A 23,525-nucleotide genomic window follows, 5' to 3' on the forward strand; every position below is an offset into this window, starting at 1 on the left:
AAATTAAGATATTTTGATGAAACCCTGCAAAGATAGTAACGCAACTGACACATTCAAGGCCCAGAAAGGTAGTAAAGACCTTGATAAAATAATCCATGTGACATCAGACTTTCAATATTAATTTTATGAAGCAACAAGAATACTTTTTGTGCACAAAGAAATCAAAAATAATGACTTTATTCAACAATTCTTCTCTTCCGCGTCAGTCCGCCGCAGTTCACAAGAGTACCATGACACATGCGTGTGCATTCCTCTGCTTGTAAACAAGGTGCTGTGCATATATGTTCTACGTCTACATGGTACTCTCATGAATGGCAGCAAACTGACACTGAAGAGAAATAAGCTAAATTTATAGTTCAGGTTTGACCATAATAATGCAAAAACTGACGCTTCAAATTAACATTTCAAAAGTAGTCTTTGATAATGCCTAAATATATATCCAAATAAAATACCTAATACAATAAATTATGTCTGAAAACATTGTTCTACAGCAACAAGGAACACACAGGCCTTTACATAGGGCTGTATGCAATGGTATTATAAATGATTTTCTTTCCACCAGATAGCATTAATCTGCCTGCATTGATTATATTTGAATAACTTTTGCTCAATTTGTAACTTAAATACTGCATTCATTTGAATAATAAAATTTTTTAATAAATAAATACAAATTCTAATATTGCTATTATTTTATAGGTAAATAAATAGTCTGTTTTGACTGATGTACAGCATAAGTGTAACCCCAAAATGTACAGCTCCAGATGGTTAAATATGTGTAAACATTCCTCGACACCCCAAAACAAAGCATCATCTGTAATTTGAGAATATTTTGGATTCACCAGATATCACTGCAAGAGAGGGGTGCGACAAAACTGCAGCATTCACATAAATTCATTAAGGCACAGACAGAATGAATAAGAGATTAATTCTGAAGCATGGACAGCTTAATTTATTGTAACGAGTGTTTGTGAGAAGCTCTGGCTGTGAACTCACACTGAACTTCAAGATTGAAACATTCGCGTCAAACTGGGTGAACTCGCAGAGACAGCTTCAGTGATTATTATCTTGAGTGCTGCAGTGTCGCTTGCATTGAGCATAATTTATTCAGCATTTCAATAACAGTTTTGGATATCATGCTGCTAAACAGTTCTCAGCCTGTTTTCAATGTGTAGCTAGCTATGCAAATGCTACTTTTTAAAACTATAATTCTATTGATCAAAATAATTGCAATCATTGGAATGTGTTCATGTGATCATGTGTTTCATTGGAAGTAATAACAATTCAAATTGGTCATAATTGTGCAGCCATAGTTGTTTGTGTTGGTAAATAAATGTCAAATGATGCCTGTTTATCTTGTATTTACAATTAAAATATATGAATACCCAGCCCGATCTCACGGCAATTCGTACATATTTTACGAGGTGGCTAATTCGTACGAATTCGAACGACCTCACTCGTACAAATTCATACGATTTTTGCTAAATCGTACGTATTTTACGAGTTGCCAATTCGTATGAATTTGTACGAATTACCTACACCTAACCCCGCCCCTAAACCTACCCATCATTGGGGTTTAGACAAATCGTACTAAATCGTACGAGTGAGGTCGTACGAATTCGTACGAATTAGCCACCTCGTAAAATACTTACGAATTGCCGTGAGATAGCGTTGGAATACCATATTCCACAAAGTGGCATTTATTTGAAAGAAAAGTAAAATAAAAGCAAAAATTCAGGTTGTTGTTTGGTTGGTTTAAATTGTAAAACTGTAGTTTAAATGGTAAAATAGTCACATTTTACTTTGTAGACCAATTCTCACTATTAACTAACTATTAACCATGACTTTTGTGTCAATAAACTCCTAATTTGCTGCTTATTAATTGTTAGTAAGGTAGTTGTTAAATTGAGGTAGGATTAAGGGATCTAAAATATGATCATGCAGAAAAAAAAACATTAAGTACTAATAAACGGCAAATATGCTCTTTATATGCGTGCTAATAAGCAAATAGTTAATAGTGAGAATTGGTCCCTAAACTAAAGCGTTATTGGTAAAATGGACAGAATAGATTTAAGAAGTCTGGTTAGTGGATGGTGTTCGTTGTTAATGTGGTAATACTTGAGAAGGCAATGACATTGTAAAATTTTTAAGAAAAAAAAAGATTATTTGTCTGCATGTGCATTTAAAATAATATTCAGTTATTATTTTTAAGTGTGGGTTAGGTATCCAGAAAGTCTTCGGCTACTGTATAGTAAGCTTAAATTGAATGCTGAAGGCTGTGGTACCAAGAGATTATTCTTAAGGAGTAGCAGAGCATGTCCTTGACATCCTCGCCTAAGGTTTCCTTGATAAATTGTGTAGACTCTTGGGTATTGATGTTAGCGGCATGTGTCATGATCATTGAACGTTTCAACACGTCTGGTGGGAGGTGCTTGAGCTCTGCTTATTAAACACGGTTGTTTTACCTCAACCAATCAGATGTCCCCCCAGACCCCCACTGCGAATCCCGCTGCCCTACTTTTAAGAAGCTGTGGAAATTGACACGTTCTCTAGCTTCCCTTCCCCTAGCTCTTTATAATAGTATCTCTCCACTGTCAATCTCACATTAATGGCATCTCACGCTCCCGCCGTTTAGTCTCTCTCTCTTTCATTTCTGCCTGTTAAAATAAAGAATAGTCTTGCAGCTGCTAAAATATGATAATTTTGAGCTCCTCACACATAATAATAATAATAATACAATGAATAAAATTACTAAATAAAATGTACTTTTCACTATTCATTTATTAATCACTATTAATTTCACAACACTATTAATTGCTTTTATTACTATAAATATTACTTATGTGGTAACACTTTGCAATAAGTTTCCATTTGTTAACATTAGTTAACTACATTAGTTAACACTAACAATGAAAACACATCTAAAACATTTATTAATCTTAATGTTAATTTCAACATTTGCTAATACATTATTAAAATTAAAAGTTGTGTCTTTTAATATTAATTAATAGAGCTGCACTAACATAACCTAAGAATGAACAGCTGTATTAATTAACATTAACAGAGATGAATAAAAACCCAAAATAATTGTATAAAATGTGTAAAATGTCTGTCTGAACCTACCTAAAGAATTATTGTACCCCTGAGTTATTTAAATATCCTTTATTTAAACAGCCTTTCCAGAAGTTACATAATCATAGTTTATTTTACTTAAACACTCAATAATAATTATTTTCCAGTGTGCATTTTCTTAGGTTATCTTTAGTGCACATAATATAATGTTTCCTATCTGCCTGTGTTTTATTTCATTTGTTGTCTTGTTTATTTCTGATTATGATCTGGTCCTTTTAAAGAACAAGGATTTACTCATACTACATTTGTTAATTGTAATTAACCTGCATGGTCACATCTGTTGACACTCTGAAAATGCACTGTGTCAGCATGGCCACTTGTCATTTTAAAATACTTTACAGAAAGGCCATTTAAATAAAGTTTGCTTTTATAATTAACTTGAAAATGTGCCACGGATTGGGTTTAATTCACATGACAAATTGAAACCCGAACTAGTGTTCCAGATCATTTCTTTATCTTGTCGGCCCATCTGAAACATTAAAAACTTGTGCAATCTCACAAGATATACATCACAATGTTAATTGCCCTATTAAGAGCAAATTAAACACCCTCCAACCATTTTTCACTCTGGGGGGATGAGAATTCATGGCTGTTAAAAGACTTGGCGAAACACAAAGCCTAATTAATCCTAATGCATCTTCTAGAAGCAGTCATTTTGGAAAGACGAGTTTGTATGCTTGTATGTTTTCCAAATGATTCCTATTAATCAGCGTTTTATTCTGCCGTCCTCATCAACCGCACAAGTCCTGGCAGCACTGAGCCATTCTTTCCTTCTATAGAGGTAATCATGCTTCTATTTTCATCAAGCTATAAACCGAGAGTCCAGACAATCTCTTACTCAGACTCTTGATCAGTACATTCGTGCCAATGTCACAGTATCGAGCCAGGAGAACCGGAGCGCTGGCTCGAAATGATATTTCACCTGGGCCCTGATGATAATTGATTTCCTGCCTTTCTCTGCCAGGTCTGTGCAGTGTAATACACCTCTAATTATCCACCTCTGAAGGCCTCATAACTTGAATCCACTGTGATGATGCTCAGACAGCAGTGTTGTGCAAGTTACTTCCAAACTCTAATACATTACAGATGACTTGTTACTGTTATTTAAAAGTAATTCCTTACAATATTACTGTCTCAGAATTGTAATGCGTTACATGACTCCTGTATTACTTTTGAGTTACTTTCATCAAAATATCTACAGAAATAGAACTTAACATTCTAAAATGTACTAGAGCCCTGCCCTAATGGCAAAGTGTTTATATTTCTTTCCGGCTTTTTATTAAGTTCATTTAGAAAAAAAAAACGTTTGGAGCATTTTTTGTTCATTAAATACGTTTTTTCTTTCTTAAAGTGACGACCGAGCGGCCAGCGGCGGACCGGCAGGCTGATCATAGCTTATGTTTGATCAATTTAGCCTTCTCAAATCATCACGACTTGCCTAAAATAAAATCTATAGATATACTAAAACAGTTATAACAGCATATAACAATGTTTAAACGTTAAACCTAAAAAAATATGCGCTACATCCAGTTTGTGCGGCGACTAAAGCACAGGACATGGAGGCACCAGCGCAATCAATTGCAATTTTTTTGTGGTGAGTGCTTCAAAATTCCTGTTAGAGATATGTCTTATTTAACATATTTAAGTAAAGCCCACAGACTTTTAATCATGAATCAAAAATAGCATCAAGTCAGAGAAAATGGTATACTTAATACTAATTGAACAGGATTTGTCAATCTATATATATACAGGAAGAAATTGTGTGACTAACATTGTTTCTTGTACATATGTGGACTTCTGTGTTCATTTCAAATTATTTTTGATAGCACTGCTTTAAGGAAGGATATTCATGTAGTGTGATTTTTGGATATTCTGGTAAGATATCAACATGAAGATTAGCTTGCGCTCTGTTTTTCTGCATGAACTGCAGAAATGTGTCAGAATGCTATATTATAATCCACAGTAAATACAGTACATATTTACATGTGTAAAGTTTTCTTATACAGCAGCCTTCCTGTAAATACTGATTGGCAGATATCTCGTTCAATCAGCACTAGATATTTCATTCACAAAATATAGCCTTTTCCATTTCGTCTGACTGGTTGTTGTGTTTTCTAACTTATTTTGCTTTTATATTTGTCATTTTTGTTTATAATTGGTCATTTTATTTTTGGGTTATCTAGCAACATCTTAAAAACTTTTTAAAAAAGTGAGAAAAAACCTGCCTCAGAATTGTCATTTGAGATACGGCTGAGTGTAACTTCTTCAATATCTTCAAGTAATGTTCACCTCAGACCTTATTCAAATCATGAATCAAAAATCACCAGGAAACCTGAATAAAAATGAATCTGTGGTTTGAATGCTAATTGTCTTCTGGGTTTTAGGACTACAAACTTCCCAGCTTTGTAGTATGTTATTAGCACGGGAAGTCGTGGCCTAATGGTTAGAGAGTCGGACTCGTAATCCAAAGGTTGCAGGTTCGAGTCTTGGGCCGGCAGGGATTGTAGGTGGGGGGAGTGAATGTCCAGCTCTCTTCCACCCTCAATACCACGACTGAGGTGCCCTTGAGCAAGGCACCGAACCCCCAACTGCTCCCCGGACGCCGCAGCACTGCTCCGGGTGTGTGTTCACGGTGTGTGTGTGTTCACTGCTGTGTGTGTGTGTGTTCACTGCTGTGTGTGTGCACTGTGGATGGGTTAAATGCAGAGCACGAATTCCAAGTATGGGTCACCGTATGTCACTTCAGTGGGAAACTTATTAAAGTCAATCTCTCTTTGACGTGTGGTCAATTGAGTCTTCCATGTATTGAATTATGTATGATTCTCTTGAGCAGGTTTGATTAGCAGCCCCTCTAGAAGCTCAAATTGCTCATCATGTAAAATCACACACAACATCCTGCATAGCATTTCAAATCTTGTCACAGGCTATGTGCTACACTGATTACTGTTTACTGACAAACGTCAGCGTTCAGCTTCTGTACCTGATCTATTAGCTGTTCAAAAACACAAAAGATATCTTAGATTATGTTCAGAATACTAGCATACATCTCACGACAATGTACACTAAATACTGCTTACTATATATATAATTACTATAGGTCATCTAAGACGTCTCTGAATGTATGAAAACTACTCTTTTCTATGTGAATCTGTTTTAAAATGTAATTTATTCCCGTGATCAAAGCTGAATTTTCAGCATCATATTACTCCAGCCTTCATTGTCACATGATCCTTCAAAAATCATTCTAATACGCTGATTTGATGATCAAGAAACATTTCTTAATATAATCCATGCTGAAAATTTTCTTTTTTTCAGAATTCTTTGATGAATAGAAAGTTAAAAGAAACAGCATTTATTTGAAATAGAAATCTTTTCTTATAATATAAATGTCTTTACTGTCACTTTTGATTAGTTTAATTCATCCTTGCTGAATAAAAGTAATATTCAGTATACACTCAGATATTAATTTCTAATAATTAATAAGTAGGATTCTTTTGACAAATATGTAATTATTATTGAGAATATTAATTTATTTTGAATGGTATTAAAATAGTATGCAACAATAAACATACCTAACATCAGTAAATGTTACATTATCGTCGCATCTTTTATTCTGCGAGTAGCATCCAGCTGTAGTTTTGGAAATAAAACACTTATTTTGCATTTTAATGTAAAAATGTCTTCACTTTGGCAGGCAGATCAAATAATGAGTTAAGAAATTGATATGAAAACAGTTTATATAACATTTGGTTCATTCGTCACACAGGAAATGGAAGGTCAAGTGCAAGGCATTGTGGAGTACAGTATTCTATTCAACATGGTTGTTGTATACTGATATTTTTAGTAAATGTAGTGACTCATCCAAATATTACATGGAAGGTTTCATTGCACACAGTATACATGCAATATTATATAATGGAGAAAGTATAGAAGTATGCTAGAATGTTAATCTAAACATTTACAGTAATATTTTGGATTAAATACATTCATGCTCTAATTGACAGCATACAGTATGTGGCATGCTAGACCTTGCATATAGTATAAACTTTATATAATATAAACTGAATATACCTTCTTTCATATATCCTGGTGATGTCATTTGCATAAAAAATCAAATCTGAAAATGTTCGCTATTTTGTTTTTGCAGTATTGTTGCATACTTATATTTGGTTGGGCAATTTTCTGAGCAAAAAGCGTCAAATATTTATTCTATAATCTGAATCATACATTTACAATACAATTTACAATCATACAATACATTTTCTAATAAATGTAATACATTTATTTAAATACATTTTAATCTGATTATATATTTATTCTAATCTCTTGTCCAAAACAGAAGGATTTTGTGTCTGTAAGGGACTAAACTCTTGCATGGAATTACTGAAACATGTTTGGCCCTGCTTTTGAGTACAATTGTGCCCAAGAGCACCACACAAGAAACATTGATTCATTGTGTTCAGAGGATTTCAGCGGGCACTAGTAGAGTGTAATGTGGGTGGACTGGTCCGTCATACCTATCTCCCCCAGGCTGGCCGCGGCCTACAGCTTCACCTCTATTAATCAGAAGCTCTCATCATCACGGCAGAGCAGTTTCCAGGGAACTGGGTCAAACTGGCTTCGCTCCAACATTCACTACTGAGTCTCCTTAGAAGCACTGCTGACCGGGCTGCAGCTCAGAGCTATAGAAAAATCAATGCAGATCCATCTTTCACTCAGATTCCAAATCTCTGCCAAGCATATTCACCTTTTTCTTGCCTTTTCACCTTAAATACCTCAAATATTAACCATTTTTGAGTGCTTCACTTAAATGGATTGATTTTATTGTTTTTACTCAAAGGTTACTCCAAAGTGATTTCAGCTTAGAAAATTTGAAATTGCTCCGTAAGGTTTTGCATAGTAGTAGTAGTAGTAAAAAATATATAATTTAATCAAATATTTAACTTTACAGAATGTGGCATTATCACAATTTCAGTTTTTTTTTAACACTGTCTGGAAAATGTATCATAATTTATTTCATTTATATTAATGGACAAGAGCCAAAAAATGAGAAGTATATATTTTCCTGGTAGTATTTTGCACAATTACTTTGTTCAATAGTTTGTTATCAGTAAGATTTGTTTAAATAAAAATTTGAATACTTTTATCCAGCAAGGACGCAATAAATTGATCAAAAAAGTGTCAAAAAACGATACAAAAGATTTCAAATAAATGCTGTTCCTTTGTTCTGTTATTTGTTCTTTTATTCTTCAAAAAATCCTGAATAATAAATGTATGATGTGTTACAGTTACTACAAAAATATTACTGTTTTCAACATTGATTATATTAAATGTTTCTTGAGCGGCAAATCAGAAAGATTTCTGAAGTATCGTGTGAATCTGAAAACTGGAGTAATGATGCTGAAAATACAGACAGGAAAATCATATGTTTTAAACTATACGTTATATGCAATATACAATTTCAGGATGGCAGTAGTCCTCCAGAAGCCACTGCTGACATTAATGGTTCATTGCAAATTATCTTTAATGTCAGTTTAAGTAAGCAAAGTTTAAATGTGGACTTGGCTAAGAAAATAAGGCAAATTCTGATCTGAAACAGGGTCAGGCTATGAGGAATATATATCAGTTTTTTGTGCTGCATGTTGAAGCGCTGAAGGGATTTTGCTTCCTGACTGGAATAAATGAATCATCTAAATGGAGGGAGTTTTGGCACAATGATGATAATTGCCTGTTCCCACGCATTAATCTGCACTTAATCTAGGCTAATCTCAAACCAGAGGCCTTTATACTGGAGCTGAGCACATCATTCACAAGCCTCTTGAACACGTGTCAAATACAGGACTATACTGTGAGATAAAATACATCCACACTTTCTATTAAAGTGAATTTCAGAAATCAAATACCCGAATTAAATCCAAATTAAACTTCTTTAAAAAAAAGTCCTAATAAGTATGAGCAATAGTAAAGAACCCAGTACACTCAAGTAAAATCAAAGACATCTTTTCAGGTTTAATTCTTCACTCAAGAAGTAAAAACATGAATACACTGGAGTGCTGAATTGCGGAGCTGGTGCAAACAGCCACATCCCTGTGATCAGAGGCTTTATTAACTGTCCTTTTTCCACTGCTGTTAGTTTGGCTGTGTGTTCTTGAATTGATGGAATCATACATTTGATTCCAGCACACATTTGCCCATCTTAATGCATTCAAAAACCGCCAAAACCTTTTGCATTCCTTGGTCATTTTGACCCGGTGGAAAGTTAGCTTAAAAAATGGTCATAACTTAATTTTTTTCAAATAAATGTACATTGTATCTGATGAATAACTTCTCATTAATGAGCCGAAGCACAAAAATGTAAAAACGTTTATTACAAGTTGAGTATATCAAGGCCTTAATAGTGAGGCTTTCCATTAAACATTCTGTCCATTAAACGGATATATGCTGAAATATATTTTTCTCTTTGGTGTATATAACCAAACTAACTGACCACAGACAAAATACACACAACCGTTCAGTAGCACATTCACCTTAATCTTGTTTCTTTTCTTTCTTGATTTCATGTCTCCTTATTATGCTTCTCCTGTGTTCCACTTATCTCTACTCTCAATTCTTAGAGATCCAATTAAAATCTTGCCTTTGATCAGTAGGTCCTTCAGTCTATCTTTACATGATCTCTTAAAATCCTTCTATAACATTAGCAGCTCTTCTGATCTCTTTTGAATTCTCTGTGTTTGTCTTCAATCTCTCAAATTGGGATTTAAATGAATAGTTGACCCCAAAATGAACAATTCACCCACATGTCATTCCAAATCTGTTTGACTCTCTTTCTTCAGTGAAACATTTGTTGATTTTGACTTTTTAATTTTTTTTTATTTTGGGGGTTAACTAACACTTTAAATTTAACAGCCACAATATGTGAGTCTATTATGAATAAATGTGTAGCAAATTAGCTCAAAGTGATATGAACATAATTAATCATAACGGTTGTTATCAATTATATATGCATCTTCAGGAATTAACTGTAGCATTAATAGTACAATAAAACGATTTGTTCGTCCACAGTACGGACAGTTTTAATCGTCTATTGACTCTAAGGAAAATTATTTCTCTGGCCATGAAAAATTAATTTCCTCACTAATACATCGCTCATAGAGCATGTAGCAAAACCGGACTGTTAAAGTGACCTCGTTCTGTGAGCCGCAGACACAGACAACCAAGTGTGAATACATATGGATGTTTATTAAACTACACTACAGGGGAACATGTAACATTGAACTAAACACAAACATACACACATTAAATATAGATGCCAACGGAAGGAAGGCATGGAGAGAGAGAGAGAGACCGAGAGAGAGCATAATGGCCGGATTTGCACATCAGCTAAACACAACCTGTTAGAACCATCATAGAATGACATCATTCTATGAAAATGAATGACTCTCCCCCGAAAGGGGAGTCGCGAGGTTTCCACGGTGATGTGTGTCTCCAGGGCACCGAAGGTAAAGAGAAGAACTCACCTTTTGGGTGTGGGAGAAGTTTTATCTGGTTTCCCTGTAACACCCATTTTGGTTAGTTTGACCAATAACAAGGCACATAGTTTCAGCGGGAAAGTGTTTCTTTGTTCCACTTGACACCTCATTTGCATGTTTTATGACTGTTCTGCTCAATTGGTGTCATTTTTCCCACAGTACAGTAAAAATCGTATGATGTATTTCACGTTCACATAGTATACATCCTTGTTTGAGAAATAAAGAGCAGATCAGTTTGATATCAAGAAAGAGACATCTAACATATATTAAACCGGAGATCCATTCATACACTTTTAGTAAAATTAGTGTTTACAGCTTACTAATACAAATAACTAGTAACTAGGTTAATATAATAAGGAAACATACAAACAACACTTGCATATGCCAGATACATTTGTAACTGATTAATTATGGTCTAAATAAAGACACTGGGTCTCATTTATCAGTCTAACGTAGAAACGAGCGCACAAATCAACTTACGACAGAGCTCACGTGTGATTTATGAAACATTCGTATGCGGCCAATCCCATCATTTGAATATTACGGCCCTAAAAACACCCCGGTTTAGAAGCCCCGCCCCTAGAGTTTACGACACGGAGAAACATAACCTGGCCAAAAAGAGGAAGCAATCTCATGAAAGAGAAATTGATCTTACTCCAAAAACACCCGTTAACCTTATAATTGCAAACAATGGCATTTATTTATATGTATATTAAATACCAGTAAATATAATAAAAAATGTATAAATATTATAAACACTATATAGCTTATTTAGTTCTCCTTAATCCACAACAAACCCTTTAAATTTAACGGTATTACAAAACAAGAATGGAAAAAAATGAGTAGCTATAAAATTTTATATTAAACTATGAAGTAAAACACAAATTAGGCTATAGTGGCATTCATTATAAACAGAATACAACGCAGAGCCGGCGCCAGGGCACCTCCAACCTCCATCAGGGGGGCATTTAAATCACGTGCAGTTGCTGACGCTCGCTAAAGCGTGTAATCGCTTTCTTATTTGCGCTGTTTTATCTGTACTTTCACTTTCGAAATCGATCGCGTTCAGCAAGGAGGGGAGAGGATGGAAAGTGGGGGGCACAGTAACTCGTTTGGGGGGGGCACGGCAAGCGAATACCCCTCCTTGGTGCCGGCCCTGAATGTCAAGCTAAAATTAATTAATTAAAGCGAAACTAAACGCATTGGGCTCACAAGCCTCTCTCATTCGACATCCAAATGTTTCCATTTTTGCCATGTAACATTTGGTTGCTAAACTATTATCTATGATGTAAACAAGGCTTTGTACTTCACTTGAGTTCCAATATCAACGTAAAGCATCATCCTTCACGTGCGCAATAAATGTTTGTTTCGGCGCTGCACGCTGATATTACAGTGGACCTTGTAAATTGTGCAATGTTACATTTATGTTTGGTTGACTGCATTTTAGTTTGATTAATGGCTGAAATGTCAAGTTAGTAACGCTGAAATGTTGTGTGTGTGCGTGTGAGGCACCTGCCTGATCACCAATCAGTTAAATAAAATAAAATACATAAAGTTATAGAAAACAAATAAAATGCATTAAGAGTGTCACAAAAACGAAAGTGGCCTATACTTGTTGCACTGTTTTTTTTCTTTTGTTAATCTGTTAATTAAGAGAAATATATACACAGAAGCGCTGCAGGTGTGTGATTCCTCACGGCCTGTTGTTTATGCTGCTATTTGCGCATAAAGCTAAAGCCCTGAAAGAAAAAAAAAAAGCTTAGTTTGTCTATTTGGGAAAATAATCTAAATGAACAAAATGCTGTCATTATACAATTCTCCGAAATTCTCTATGTGCACGCAAGTTCAGGCTAACTCAAAAACTTGCATACATGAGCTCAGACCTGACGTGAGATTTGATCGTAGCCACTGCTCACGTCCATATTGATAAATTCCAAGTTTTGCGTAGAAACGACCGTACGCACAATTTTCGGTCGTACGTTCGTTACATAAATGAGGCCCAATGTCTCTATGTGTGTGTTATGTATCTTGTAATCGTGGGAGGTTAGTCCACTGGTCAGCCAGGCCTGGTACCGAGGGTCATTTAGTTCTCTTGGAATGTGTTTGAAGTCCGATGAGAACAGATAGTCAATTCTGTTTAGCATCTTTTTGACAGTGAATTAAATGCAAATGTCAAAAGGCTAAAAGGGTCTCTTAAGACATGAAGTCCCAATGACCATCAAGGATAAGCAGATGTTACAAATGTGCAAATGAATTGTGACACTACATGCTTTGAGCAGTGCTATATGCTGGCGTACTGGATATGAGATGTGCTCTGCTTCTGCAGACATCAGTCATGTGCTCAGTATTTAGGGTTTCATGGAATCACTCTCTGTTTCTGTTGCCTGATTTTCTGAGCCCTGTGCTTTACTTCGCCACCCCCTCTCACTTCAGCAGCTATCTGTCTGCACCACAGACAGGACAAACATCGGCTTATGAAAACATCTTAAAATCTGTTAGAAAGCCAGAAATGCGGGAGGGATGATATAGCATCATACAGTACAAATTAAATTAATATTTCACAAAATAAAATACAGCTACTGTTAACTTGGCTGTTATAGTTTTAAAATTATAATATATAGTATTTTCTGGCACTTTCATGGCATTAAAGCATACCTTAATTTTTATTTTATTATTATCAGTCAAACCAAAAATTATTTAGACACCAGATATAATTTTTTATATTTTTACTAGTGGGTGCAGGACATTATAGTTCATTTACGTAAGTGAGGATAGCAAAATAAAGTGAACTGTGACATATTATACCCAGAAAATTCTTCATACAGTGGACTTCCAGTAAAATTTATAAAAATTTGGGACCAAAAATAGTTCAGGCACTTTGACTTGACCATGTTTTGCTTGGTTGACCTAAACTGGTATTATCTAATTGTGTATTTAAATTTGACAGCTATTCAACCTAATTCATTACACACCTTTCTATCAAAGTTATTTGACATGATCAATTATATGTATACATATATACATTTAACCTTTAACACTTCACTTTCAAAACATTTAAATCAATGCAAACTGGATGGTGAGTTCATCGTTTAAAAGAAAAATGATTTTTTTGCACATTTTAAAAGAGCTACCACTATGCAGAAAATATGGTTGATGGCTGCACATGCCATTCTGTCTCTTCATTTGTAATTGGGCATTTCTTAATCAAGCCTTTGTTTTCTCATCCCCAGATGCCAGGTCCTGCTCAGCGGGGGAGTTCCAGTGTCGTAACCGCAAATGTTTAGCACCAGTCTATGTTTGTGACGGCGATGACGACTGTGGAGACAGCAGCGATGAAGAGAAGTGCTCTCCGCCCACCTGTGGGCCACACGAGTTTCGCTGTAACAGCTCAGAGTGTGTGCCGCAGCCCTGGACCTGCGACGGCGACCCTGACTGCGCTGACGGCTCTGATGAGTGGGCAGGGCGATGCGGGGGCGGGTCTGGACAGCCGGCTCCGCCCCCCACCCGGAGACTGCAGTGCAGTGCTGGAGAATTTCTTTGCAGCAGCGGGGAGTGTGTGAAACTGGCCTGGAGGTGCGACAGGGACCCTGACTGCAAGGACAAGTCAGATGAGGCCGACTGCCGTGAGTGTGCACTCTCACTTACTTCCTGTAGAAAGTGCTAGGATCTCACTGTACAACCGCGACCCTTTAATCCGTCACTCAAATATGTAGTTAAATACTGAAATTTCTCAGTGCAGGGGCGTGTTTTTTTCAGTAGTACAAATTTTGCTTGCCCTGACTATTTTCACTGGCTCACCACAATAAGTATTATAGCTTGTACAAGGATCATGACCGCAGACCTCCTTGGTGGTTTATGTACGAGACCACCGACGTGCTGTCGGTTCACATCAACACGTGGTGATCTCTTGGGTCTAGGAGGAAGTGTTTGAGTGCTCGAAACACGGCCAGCATCTCCAGCCAATTGATATGCCATGTCAAATTGCGGCCACTCCACAGACCATGGGCAGGGTGGCCACTCATGACCGCACCCCAACCGGTGAGAGACACGTCCGTCGCTAGTGCTACACGGCGACAAGGAGCTCCCAACACCGGGCCCTGGGACAAGAACCAAGGTTTCCTCCACATGTCTAAGGCACGTATGCATCGTCTCGTGACCTTGAAAGTGTGGAGTGGGTTTCTCCTTGGGTAGAACCCCTTGGTCTTGAGTCACCACTGTAGGGGTCTCATGTACAGGTCTCATGATCAACCAATCGTCGATATAATTCAGTATGTGGATGCCCTGAAGCTGCAGCGGGGCCAGTGTCGCATCCACACACTTCGTGAAAGTACGGGGTGAGAGTGCTAGGCCAAAGGGAAGAACTCGATATTGGTAAGCTTCGCCCCCGAAAGCAAACCTCAGGAACTTCCTGTGAGTGGGAAGGATGGAGACATGGAAGTACGCGTCCTTTAGATCTATCGTGACAAACCAGTCCTTGGACCTGATTTGAGACACGACATGTTTGATTATGAGCATCTTTAACTTCAGTCGCATGACTGAGCGGTTCAGCTGACGCAGATCTAAAATGGGACGCAGCCCTCCATCCTTCTTTGGAACTATGAAGTACCGGCTGTAAAATCCGGACTGTCTCTTGTGAGGAAGGGACCACGTCGATGGCCTCCTTCCTCAGCCTCCTTCCTCCTTGTTCCATCACCAGAGCCTGCATATTTGACATATTTCTGTTACATATTTGGCACATTTTATTTAGCCCAATCTACTTTTTTTTTTTTTTTTTTTTGTGCAATTTTATGCATTTGGCAGATGCTTTTATTCAAAGCGGCAAGCACTGAATTTAAGGTGCACATTTTATCAGTTCAAGCTTTACTGCTCATGACCTTGATGTTGCTTACGCCATGCTCTGTGTTCGCAAGATGTAAAAACAAAAAAAAGGGGGAGTGTAAAAAAAATAAAATAAAATTAAGACAATTATATATGAAATTAAATGACATTTTCAGAGGCCCAAAAGGGTAAGTGACAACAGGCCTGAAATTCTATTGTCTAACACAATATTCAAGCAAGAACAATATGTTATTTGGGGTGATACACACATTTACATTTTGATGTTATATGTGTGTGTTTTTACTTTAAGATATTATTTTAATCGTTTAATAATAATTTATTCATTTTTATTAATTTAATTAATAAGATTATTAGTAATAATAGTGGGCCCCAGCCTACGCTGGCCTACTGGGTCAACTGTAGATGATGCTCATTGTTTTTGTGCACAGTTTTGCACCCACCCAGTTTATTAGGATACCTTTGCAGGGCTCAACAATGAAGTCAGTGTTGCATGAGACTGTTGACAGACTGCATTTGTTTTTAAGTCTTGCCAATTTAAACATTCAAGAGATTTGAAAACATTTAAGCTCAGATAGCATGTGTACCGAAATAATTTTTATTTTGCTTCATTTTGTCGTATTGTGCTTGATCTGACAAATGCACACAAAATTGTCAAAATGCCAGTCTTGGGGAGTATCCAACACCGCTGGTTATTTCTTAAGTGAATGAAATCGGATGTGTCAGTATATTGCAGGGATAGGCAATGTCAGTCCTGGGCTGTATCCGAAATCGCCCCCTATACCCTCATTCACTATTCCCTACATTAGTCCACTCATACAGTTCACTTGAAGGAGTGAATGAAAACGAGTGAGTGATGACCCATTCTGGGTCATCTCTAGCCGTTGAGTGTACATCGGTTGTACACTCGTTTTCGCGGTATATTGTGGGATTGATTGAGTGCACTCGAGAACATCCACTATGGTTTCGAACACCACTTAAAATGGCTGTCCCCTCAACTAGTGCACTATTTGAGGGTATAGGGGGCGATTTCGGATACAGCCCTGGAGTTTAGCTCCAACCCTAATCAAACCTGAACAAGCTAATCGTGGTCTTCAGAATTACTAAGGCTACAGGCAGGTGAGGGTTTTTTTTGGAGTTGGAGCTAAACTCTGCAGGACATCAGCACTCCAGGACCGACGTTGCCCATCCCTGGTATATTGGATCTGTGCGTTAGGTCTTAAAGTGACAGCAGCCCAGTATACCTGCTGCTCCTGTCATTAATGTTAATCAAACAACAAAAGACAGAAAAATCACTCACTGCTCTTGACCAAACAACGTTTTGTAGTTTTCATGAAGATGAATCTGTATTAATTTTATACAGACTATGCAGCGTTATTTTACATTTGGTAACGTAATTCAATTCCTGTAGTATTTCTTACCTATCTGAAAATATTAAAGCACTGTTTTTCATTTCACTGGTACCTAAAATGGTGGTGCCGTAACAGTCTTATTTATTACAATACAAGGTTACATGGGTCAAAAACAAGAAAAGCAGAAATTGAAAAGATTGAACCAATGGCCCGACTGACTGCTGTGTGCAGTGCATTCTATTTATGAGAAATACTCTTTCATAACAGTAACATTTAAGAGGATGTGCAAGAACATGGATTAATTTTGTAGCATGTTTGTGTGTATTTGTGTGTGTGCATCAGCCCTCTTACCGTTTGTCTCTTTGTACGTTGCATGGTTCATTTTCTTTTTCTCAGACTCGTTTACCACCTTCTGAACTTGCTGGCTGCTGCATTGATGCACACAAAGCAAACACTCCCAGTGAATGTGCATGAAGGTGCTCGGCATCTCCACCACATTTCTGGAAATATCTGTGCAGGAATCTCAGCAGGAGTTCTCATTGTGAGGGCCACACGACCCCAACAATGTTTCCGAAGGGCATGTCGCACTGACATGCTCCGATGGGAATTAAATTATCTTAGATACTGTAAGGTTTTGGCAAAGATGGAAGGCGACAGTTCACGGCAGATATTTTTTTCTGACTGCCTGACATTTATTATCTATTCCACCCACGCAAAGACAATTCGTATTATTGAAGCCGTTATTGCCACGTGACTTAAAGCATGTGGCGTGGAGACACACTTTAATTTAGTTTGTCAGTGATGGCAGCACACACACCGTTGTTGTGTAATGTCATAAGAGCAATGATAGCTTTTTCATGCCCTTTTGCAGTACGTTACCAAAGTGTTTGTGTATTCGTGTAGAGTACAATGTTTCTGATCTTCCAATGCACTAATTATATAGAAAGCCCTCCTGGAGCATTCTGGGGTTAAATGGGCTGCTCAAGGGCACAGTGGTGATGCTCATGAATGTAGCGACTACTCTGCACAACCCACACATAACACTATTTATCTGTGTGCCACATCATAATGGATAAAAAAAACTTTGAATTAAGCTATGGTGGAAGCATGTATCTTTCACTGCCTGATGTGACAGTTTGTGGAAAGAAGATGAAATTATTTAAATTGAAAATTCAGTCATTACTCAAACCCGTCAGATTTTCTTTCACCTTGGAAATACAAATAAGGATATTTTCTGACAGATTTCCCACCAGTGAAAGTCCACACACTCAAAACTTTAATGCTTTAAAACTTCGTACAGACAGGGCAGTAATAAACACAGTTTAATCCAAGTTTTCAGAGAAAGATCAACGGTGCTCATTGATTCTGGCATGTCAAACTCACACATTTCAGCTTCCATTGACCATTACTGATGTGCTCAGTGTTTCTTCGTTGATCAATTATTATCTTTGAATAAAGTCTCAGTTAAATCTGTCCAGCATATAAAGCAGTTGTGTCTCTTCAGAAGACTTGGAATAAACCGCTCGATTCATTTGGATTACTACGATGTGAACTGTGAACTTTTTGAAGCTTGGGCATGATTCGAAAAACTTAAGTGCTCGTAAAAAAGATAGTCACACTCATGCAAAACAGACACATCCACTCACACACACTCACTTACACTCACAGACACACACATTACATTTTAATATTTTGTATAAAAAAAGCTTTGGTAACACTTTAGAATAGGGAACACTTATTCACTATTAACCAACTATTTTTTAATCTGAGATATACTGCATTAATTGAAAAATTATTTTAAAAAAGTAGAGGGTTTTTTTTTGTACTATTTTCAATGGGAAAAATGTATAACAATTATTGCATAAATATACTTTATTACTATAAAATTCTCTCAAAATAAAAAATATTATTGAACAAAAATATATTAAATTGATTTTACTGAAGGAAAAAAAAGTTACATTTCAGGTGTCCAGTCACTTTTGACTGCAAACACCATGAGTGTGATTCACAAATAAAGACCACACAAGTTGAAACATAAGAATAAAACAATGCGTTATTAATATGGCTGGACAAGCCACATATTTTAAGCCTATGGATTTAAAATATCTGATAAATATAAAACTTACCATGCATCAGAATTCCACATAAATGCGTTTCTACCATTGCATGCTATTGGCATCTACCGCCCAGCCCAAGTTATGGTATTGCACAAGGTGGTTTGTTTCGATTTTGCAATTTCTTTTCATATATATCAGCAATGACTCTGATACGCATCAGAAATCAGATTTGTCAAAATGCTGCCACATCCTTTTAAAAATCTCTGGGCCACGTCCTTCTCTGAAAGCTGGGGAAATTCAGATTTCACATCACCGCTGTCATACTCATTCCCCAGGCACCTCTGATAGAATGGAGCTGCCACAAGGTGTTTGTTATCTAACATCGAGGTCTAAGAAGAGCGGCTTTGGTAAACAACAAGATCCCAGGAGTATTAACCGACCTCAAGATCCCGAGAGTTATGGGAGAAAGACAGGTGCCCGGGAGAGCGCCTGATTTTAATTACGATGCATCCTCGTACTTGACTTCTGTTGGCTAGATTAGCTTGTTTTAAACCTGCTGCCTCTTATTTCATTCCCACCATCAGGTAACACATCCAGGTCAATTACGATGTGGCTTTGCCCAGGCCAGAGGGAAAACAGGCGAGCAGAGTGGCACGTGCGTTACTAGGCAACCCTTGGGCGTGTGTCCTTGAGCATCTTAAAGCCCTTGAAATAAAGGGAGGATACATCCACCACAGACTGCTCCATAATCACATTAATCCCTCATTCTTATGCAGTGTTTCAGGGGGTTTTACTTTGAACTTCATAATGGCCAATATTGTTTGTCTTCTCAGATGTGTTTGTGTAATTAAGCCACAGCTCTCCAGAAACACTCACTAGAGGTGTGTTTGTGGGGTTTTTATGGGCTTTGAAAGTGTCTTTAAAGTGTCATGACAGCTATACACACTTTGAAATCAGGTTGGATTTGTCTTAAATCTTACTGAAAACACAGAATACACATATTCATATACAGTTTTAGTCAAAAGGTTTACATACATTTTGCAGAACATAGTCCACAAGACAAAACAAAACAGCTGAATTTATAAAAATTACCCCATTCAAAAGTTTACATATGCTTGGTTCTTAATACTGTGTGTATCATTACCTAGATGATCTATGACTGTTCAACTCGTGCTATTATAAAAGTATTACAACTATTGCAAAAGGTTCAAATGTTCACTGATGCTACAGAAGGAAACGCAGTGTATTAAGTGTCAGGGGGTGAAAACTTTTGAATAGGATGATCTAGGAAGATCTGTACATTTTTCTTATATCATATTTTTTTCATTTATTACTGCCTTTCAGAAGACACAGAAGATAATTCCTTGTTTATTATTATTATCATTATTTAGTCATTTAGCAGACACTTTTATCCAAAGCGACTTGCCCAATATGAAACAAATGAGGACAACAGAAGCAATCAATTGTAGTATTAAAACAACTAAAAACAGATCCAAAACTAAAAGCTAAAACTTTATAAATACTACCTATACACATTTTAAAAATAAAGAAATTGAATAAAAATGACAAATGCATACAACCAAATTTCAAAACTTAACATTTAAATGAAAAACAAAAAATAAAGCTAAAAACAATTCAAAATATTGAAGAACAAAAGGTATGAGTATAATAATGATTCTAACATAACACTAAGCCAAACACCAAAAAAACAACAACTATATATATGTACAACCACACACACATACATACATACATAAATATATATACATACTGTGACGAGTCGGCTGCCTCCCCCCTGTCCATCATCACCACCCCGTCCCTTATTCGCCGCCCTTCACCAGGCTCCCGACGGGAGTGGGTGTGTGAGAGAGGAGGGGCGCTGAAACAGCCAGGGCTGGCGGCGTGTGATGAGGCGCACCTGACGTGAATGGAGCCTCATCACCGCCGCCGTTTAAACTCCAAGCGCGCCTCTCCTCGGGAGACCGGTCTCTTCCCGTGCATGCACGCTGGTGTCCTCGTGGGTCCAGGAAAGGGAGCGTAGAGGGAACTACCTGCCGCCGCCAGAGACGCGAGCGGCCGGACCCGCAGTCCGGCCGACACTGCACCCGCGATACGGCCGTCGGGCAAGGACGCCGGGCCGTGGAATCCCGTCGAGCACCCGGGGATGAAGGAGTTGGACGAAGCCGCCACAGAAGCCGCCGTCACCCGCGCCCCGGGACCTCCAGACGGGAGCGCGTGCGGCCGCCGGACTCCGCCCCTTACCTGGACCCTTCCCTCCTGAACACTGCCCTCCTTCACGAGCCCCGCAGCACAACGAGGACACCAGATCCCTGTTTATTTTGGACACTTTTCCCCCTTTGGACACTTTATTTGAAATATTGTTTAATAAAAACCTCTCCGAGGCTTGACGCCACGCCCACTGTGTCTGTCGTTGGCTCCTCCCGCCACAATACACATTTATAAATTCAATATATATATATATATATATATATATATATATATATATATATATATAATTTCCATTTAGTTTGTTGAATTATTAAAATAACTCAAATTATGAAGCTCCAAAGCACGTTCCCTAAAGGTAAAATACCATGAAGGTCTGTTTGGAGTCTGTGTGTCAGCGTTTGGCTGATATCTATGCTGTGTTGGGCTCATCTGCAGCTCTGCTCACATGCCGGCCTGATGAGTTCCAGTGCGGAGACGGATCCTGCATCCACGGCATCAAGCAGTGCAACAAAATACACGACTGCCTCGACAAAAGCGACGAGGCTGGCTGTGTCAACGGTACGTCTTGGTGTGTGTTTGTGTGTGTGAGGGTACTTTTTTGCACAAATTTATTGTGTTGCTTTATTCAGCAGGGTGAAATGTATCCCAGAGATCAAATTGGTTCCGCCTTTTAATGCGACACCCTTCAAAGTTTAATGAGTGCAGACCTGTCTGTCCATAGCAGAAGCGTGTCCTGCTCAAAGAGTGCTGTGTCTAAGCGGTAATAAGCTTTCATGTGTGGAAATAAATTGGCCAATCCTTTTGAAAGTGGCTTTTCTATGGAAGACGTGCAGAGACTTCACCTAAACTGCCCACGTCTGTTAAATCAGCAGTCTGTATCTGTGCACTAAAGACCTCTGAGTATTTGTGCTCATGTGGGAGGAAACAAAGCTAAATTGAAATGAACTGAACAAATCAGCTGCCATCTGTTCTGTAAGCATCTTTTTTTTCCCCATAATACTTTAGCCACAAAATGTGAAGGACCTCTGAAGTTCCTCTGCAGGAATGGAGAATGCATTGACAGCAGCAAGGTGTGTGATAATGTGAAGGACTGCAAGGATCGGTCGGACGAACCCAAGAAGGAGTGCAGTAAGAAACCTATTTGTTGATATACAAGAGTAGAGAGCTAAAAAATGAATGTGGTTAGTTTAGCTCAGATTATCTGATTTTGAAAGAATTGATTAGAAATATTTGAGCTCACACTGAAGTCTTTGACTTTTGATTGTACATATGAGACATATTAAATTCTCTTCTGAGAATATTTAGAAAATTTGTAAAAAGTATACTTCAGTGTTGATGTGAATAATTCATGCATGCATACAGTAGAATACATCTCATCTTTAATAATCAAAATTACATACTTAAGCATTTTTTTCCCATGACAATAACTAATTAATGTCTTTAAATTAGGGATGCAGAATATTGGATATTTGCTGATATCCGTTATGCCGATATTTTTGGCCAAAAAGCTGATACTGATATATTTCCTTTTGTTTGGAAACAACACCAAGTCTCTCTTGTGCAGAGATTATAAAAACATTATTTTTAATTTTAGTTAGTTTTTAACAAAAACTTGCTAGTTAGAATTAAATAATAATTCTGATATAATAAGTGTACATTAAAAACTTTGAAAATAACTATAAAACAACTATAAATCAAACTTTTTTTTTTTCAGACGGTAACCCTAACATTTTATTTGAAGATTTCACATTTGTAAAAATAAATCTCATTTTGAATTTATAGAGTCAAACATTTTAGAGTGGCCTTTTATTGTGGCCAGCCTAAGGCACACCTGTGCAATAATCATGCTGTCTAATCAGCATCTTGATATGCCACACCTGTTATCTAAGCAAAGGAGAAGTGCTCACTAACACAGATTTAGACAGATTTGTTAACAATATTTGAGAGAAATAGGCCTTTTGTGTACATAGAAAAAGTCTTAGATCTTTGAGTTCAGCTCAGGTCTTTTGTCTCTTTTGACTTGCTCCAGTAAGAAACCTAAACAAATTTCCCAGGAATTTTTAGTGACTACATAGCATGTATTTGATTCATGCTAAAAAAAAACCAGAATCAAATAGGTTAGAGAAGTTGCTGGAGCACCACTGAAAGTGTATCGTAATTTATATGGCAGAGAAAAACAAGGTTTTCTATTCATTCTTACTCATCCCAGCACTATCTGGGGCAGAGCTAACGGATCACCATCTTCTCAGAAAATCCATTAGCATCAAAGAGGAATGAAGACCCGCTGTGGTTGTTCTAGAGGCCTGAGTGTGTGTGTGTGTTTCATCACCAAACCTGCACCCTTATCCTCTTCTCTCAAATGCCACGTTCCCCCAAGCGCTCATAACTCCGTC

The 23,525-nt window shown here is 37.4% G+C and overlaps 1 protein-coding gene across 1 annotated transcript in view; it reads left to right on the forward strand.

The window, feature by feature from the left end:
• The window catches only part of LOC306880840 (low-density lipoprotein receptor-related protein 8-like), a gene marked incomplete at both ends in the record, with an annotated part of 87,332 nt that overhangs the window by 46,660 nt on the left and 17,147 nt on the right, over positions 1 to 23,525 (forward strand). Inside the window, 3 exons of the mRNA XM_079434622.1 lie at positions 13,889 to 14,281; positions 21,568 to 21,690; positions 22,138 to 22,260. Coding sequence (XP_079290748.1) covers positions 13,889 to 14,281; positions 21,568 to 21,690; positions 22,138 to 22,260 — 639 coding nt within the window. The remainder of the gene's footprint in view (positions 1 to 13,888; positions 14,282 to 21,567; positions 21,691 to 22,137; positions 22,261 to 23,525) is intronic.

The sequence above is a fragment of the Barbus barbus genome, assembly GCF_936440315.1.
Source record: "Barbus barbus genome assembly, chromosome: 15".
In the NCBI taxonomy this organism is placed as follows: Eukaryota; Metazoa; Chordata; class Actinopteri; order Cypriniformes; family Cyprinidae; genus Barbus; species Barbus barbus.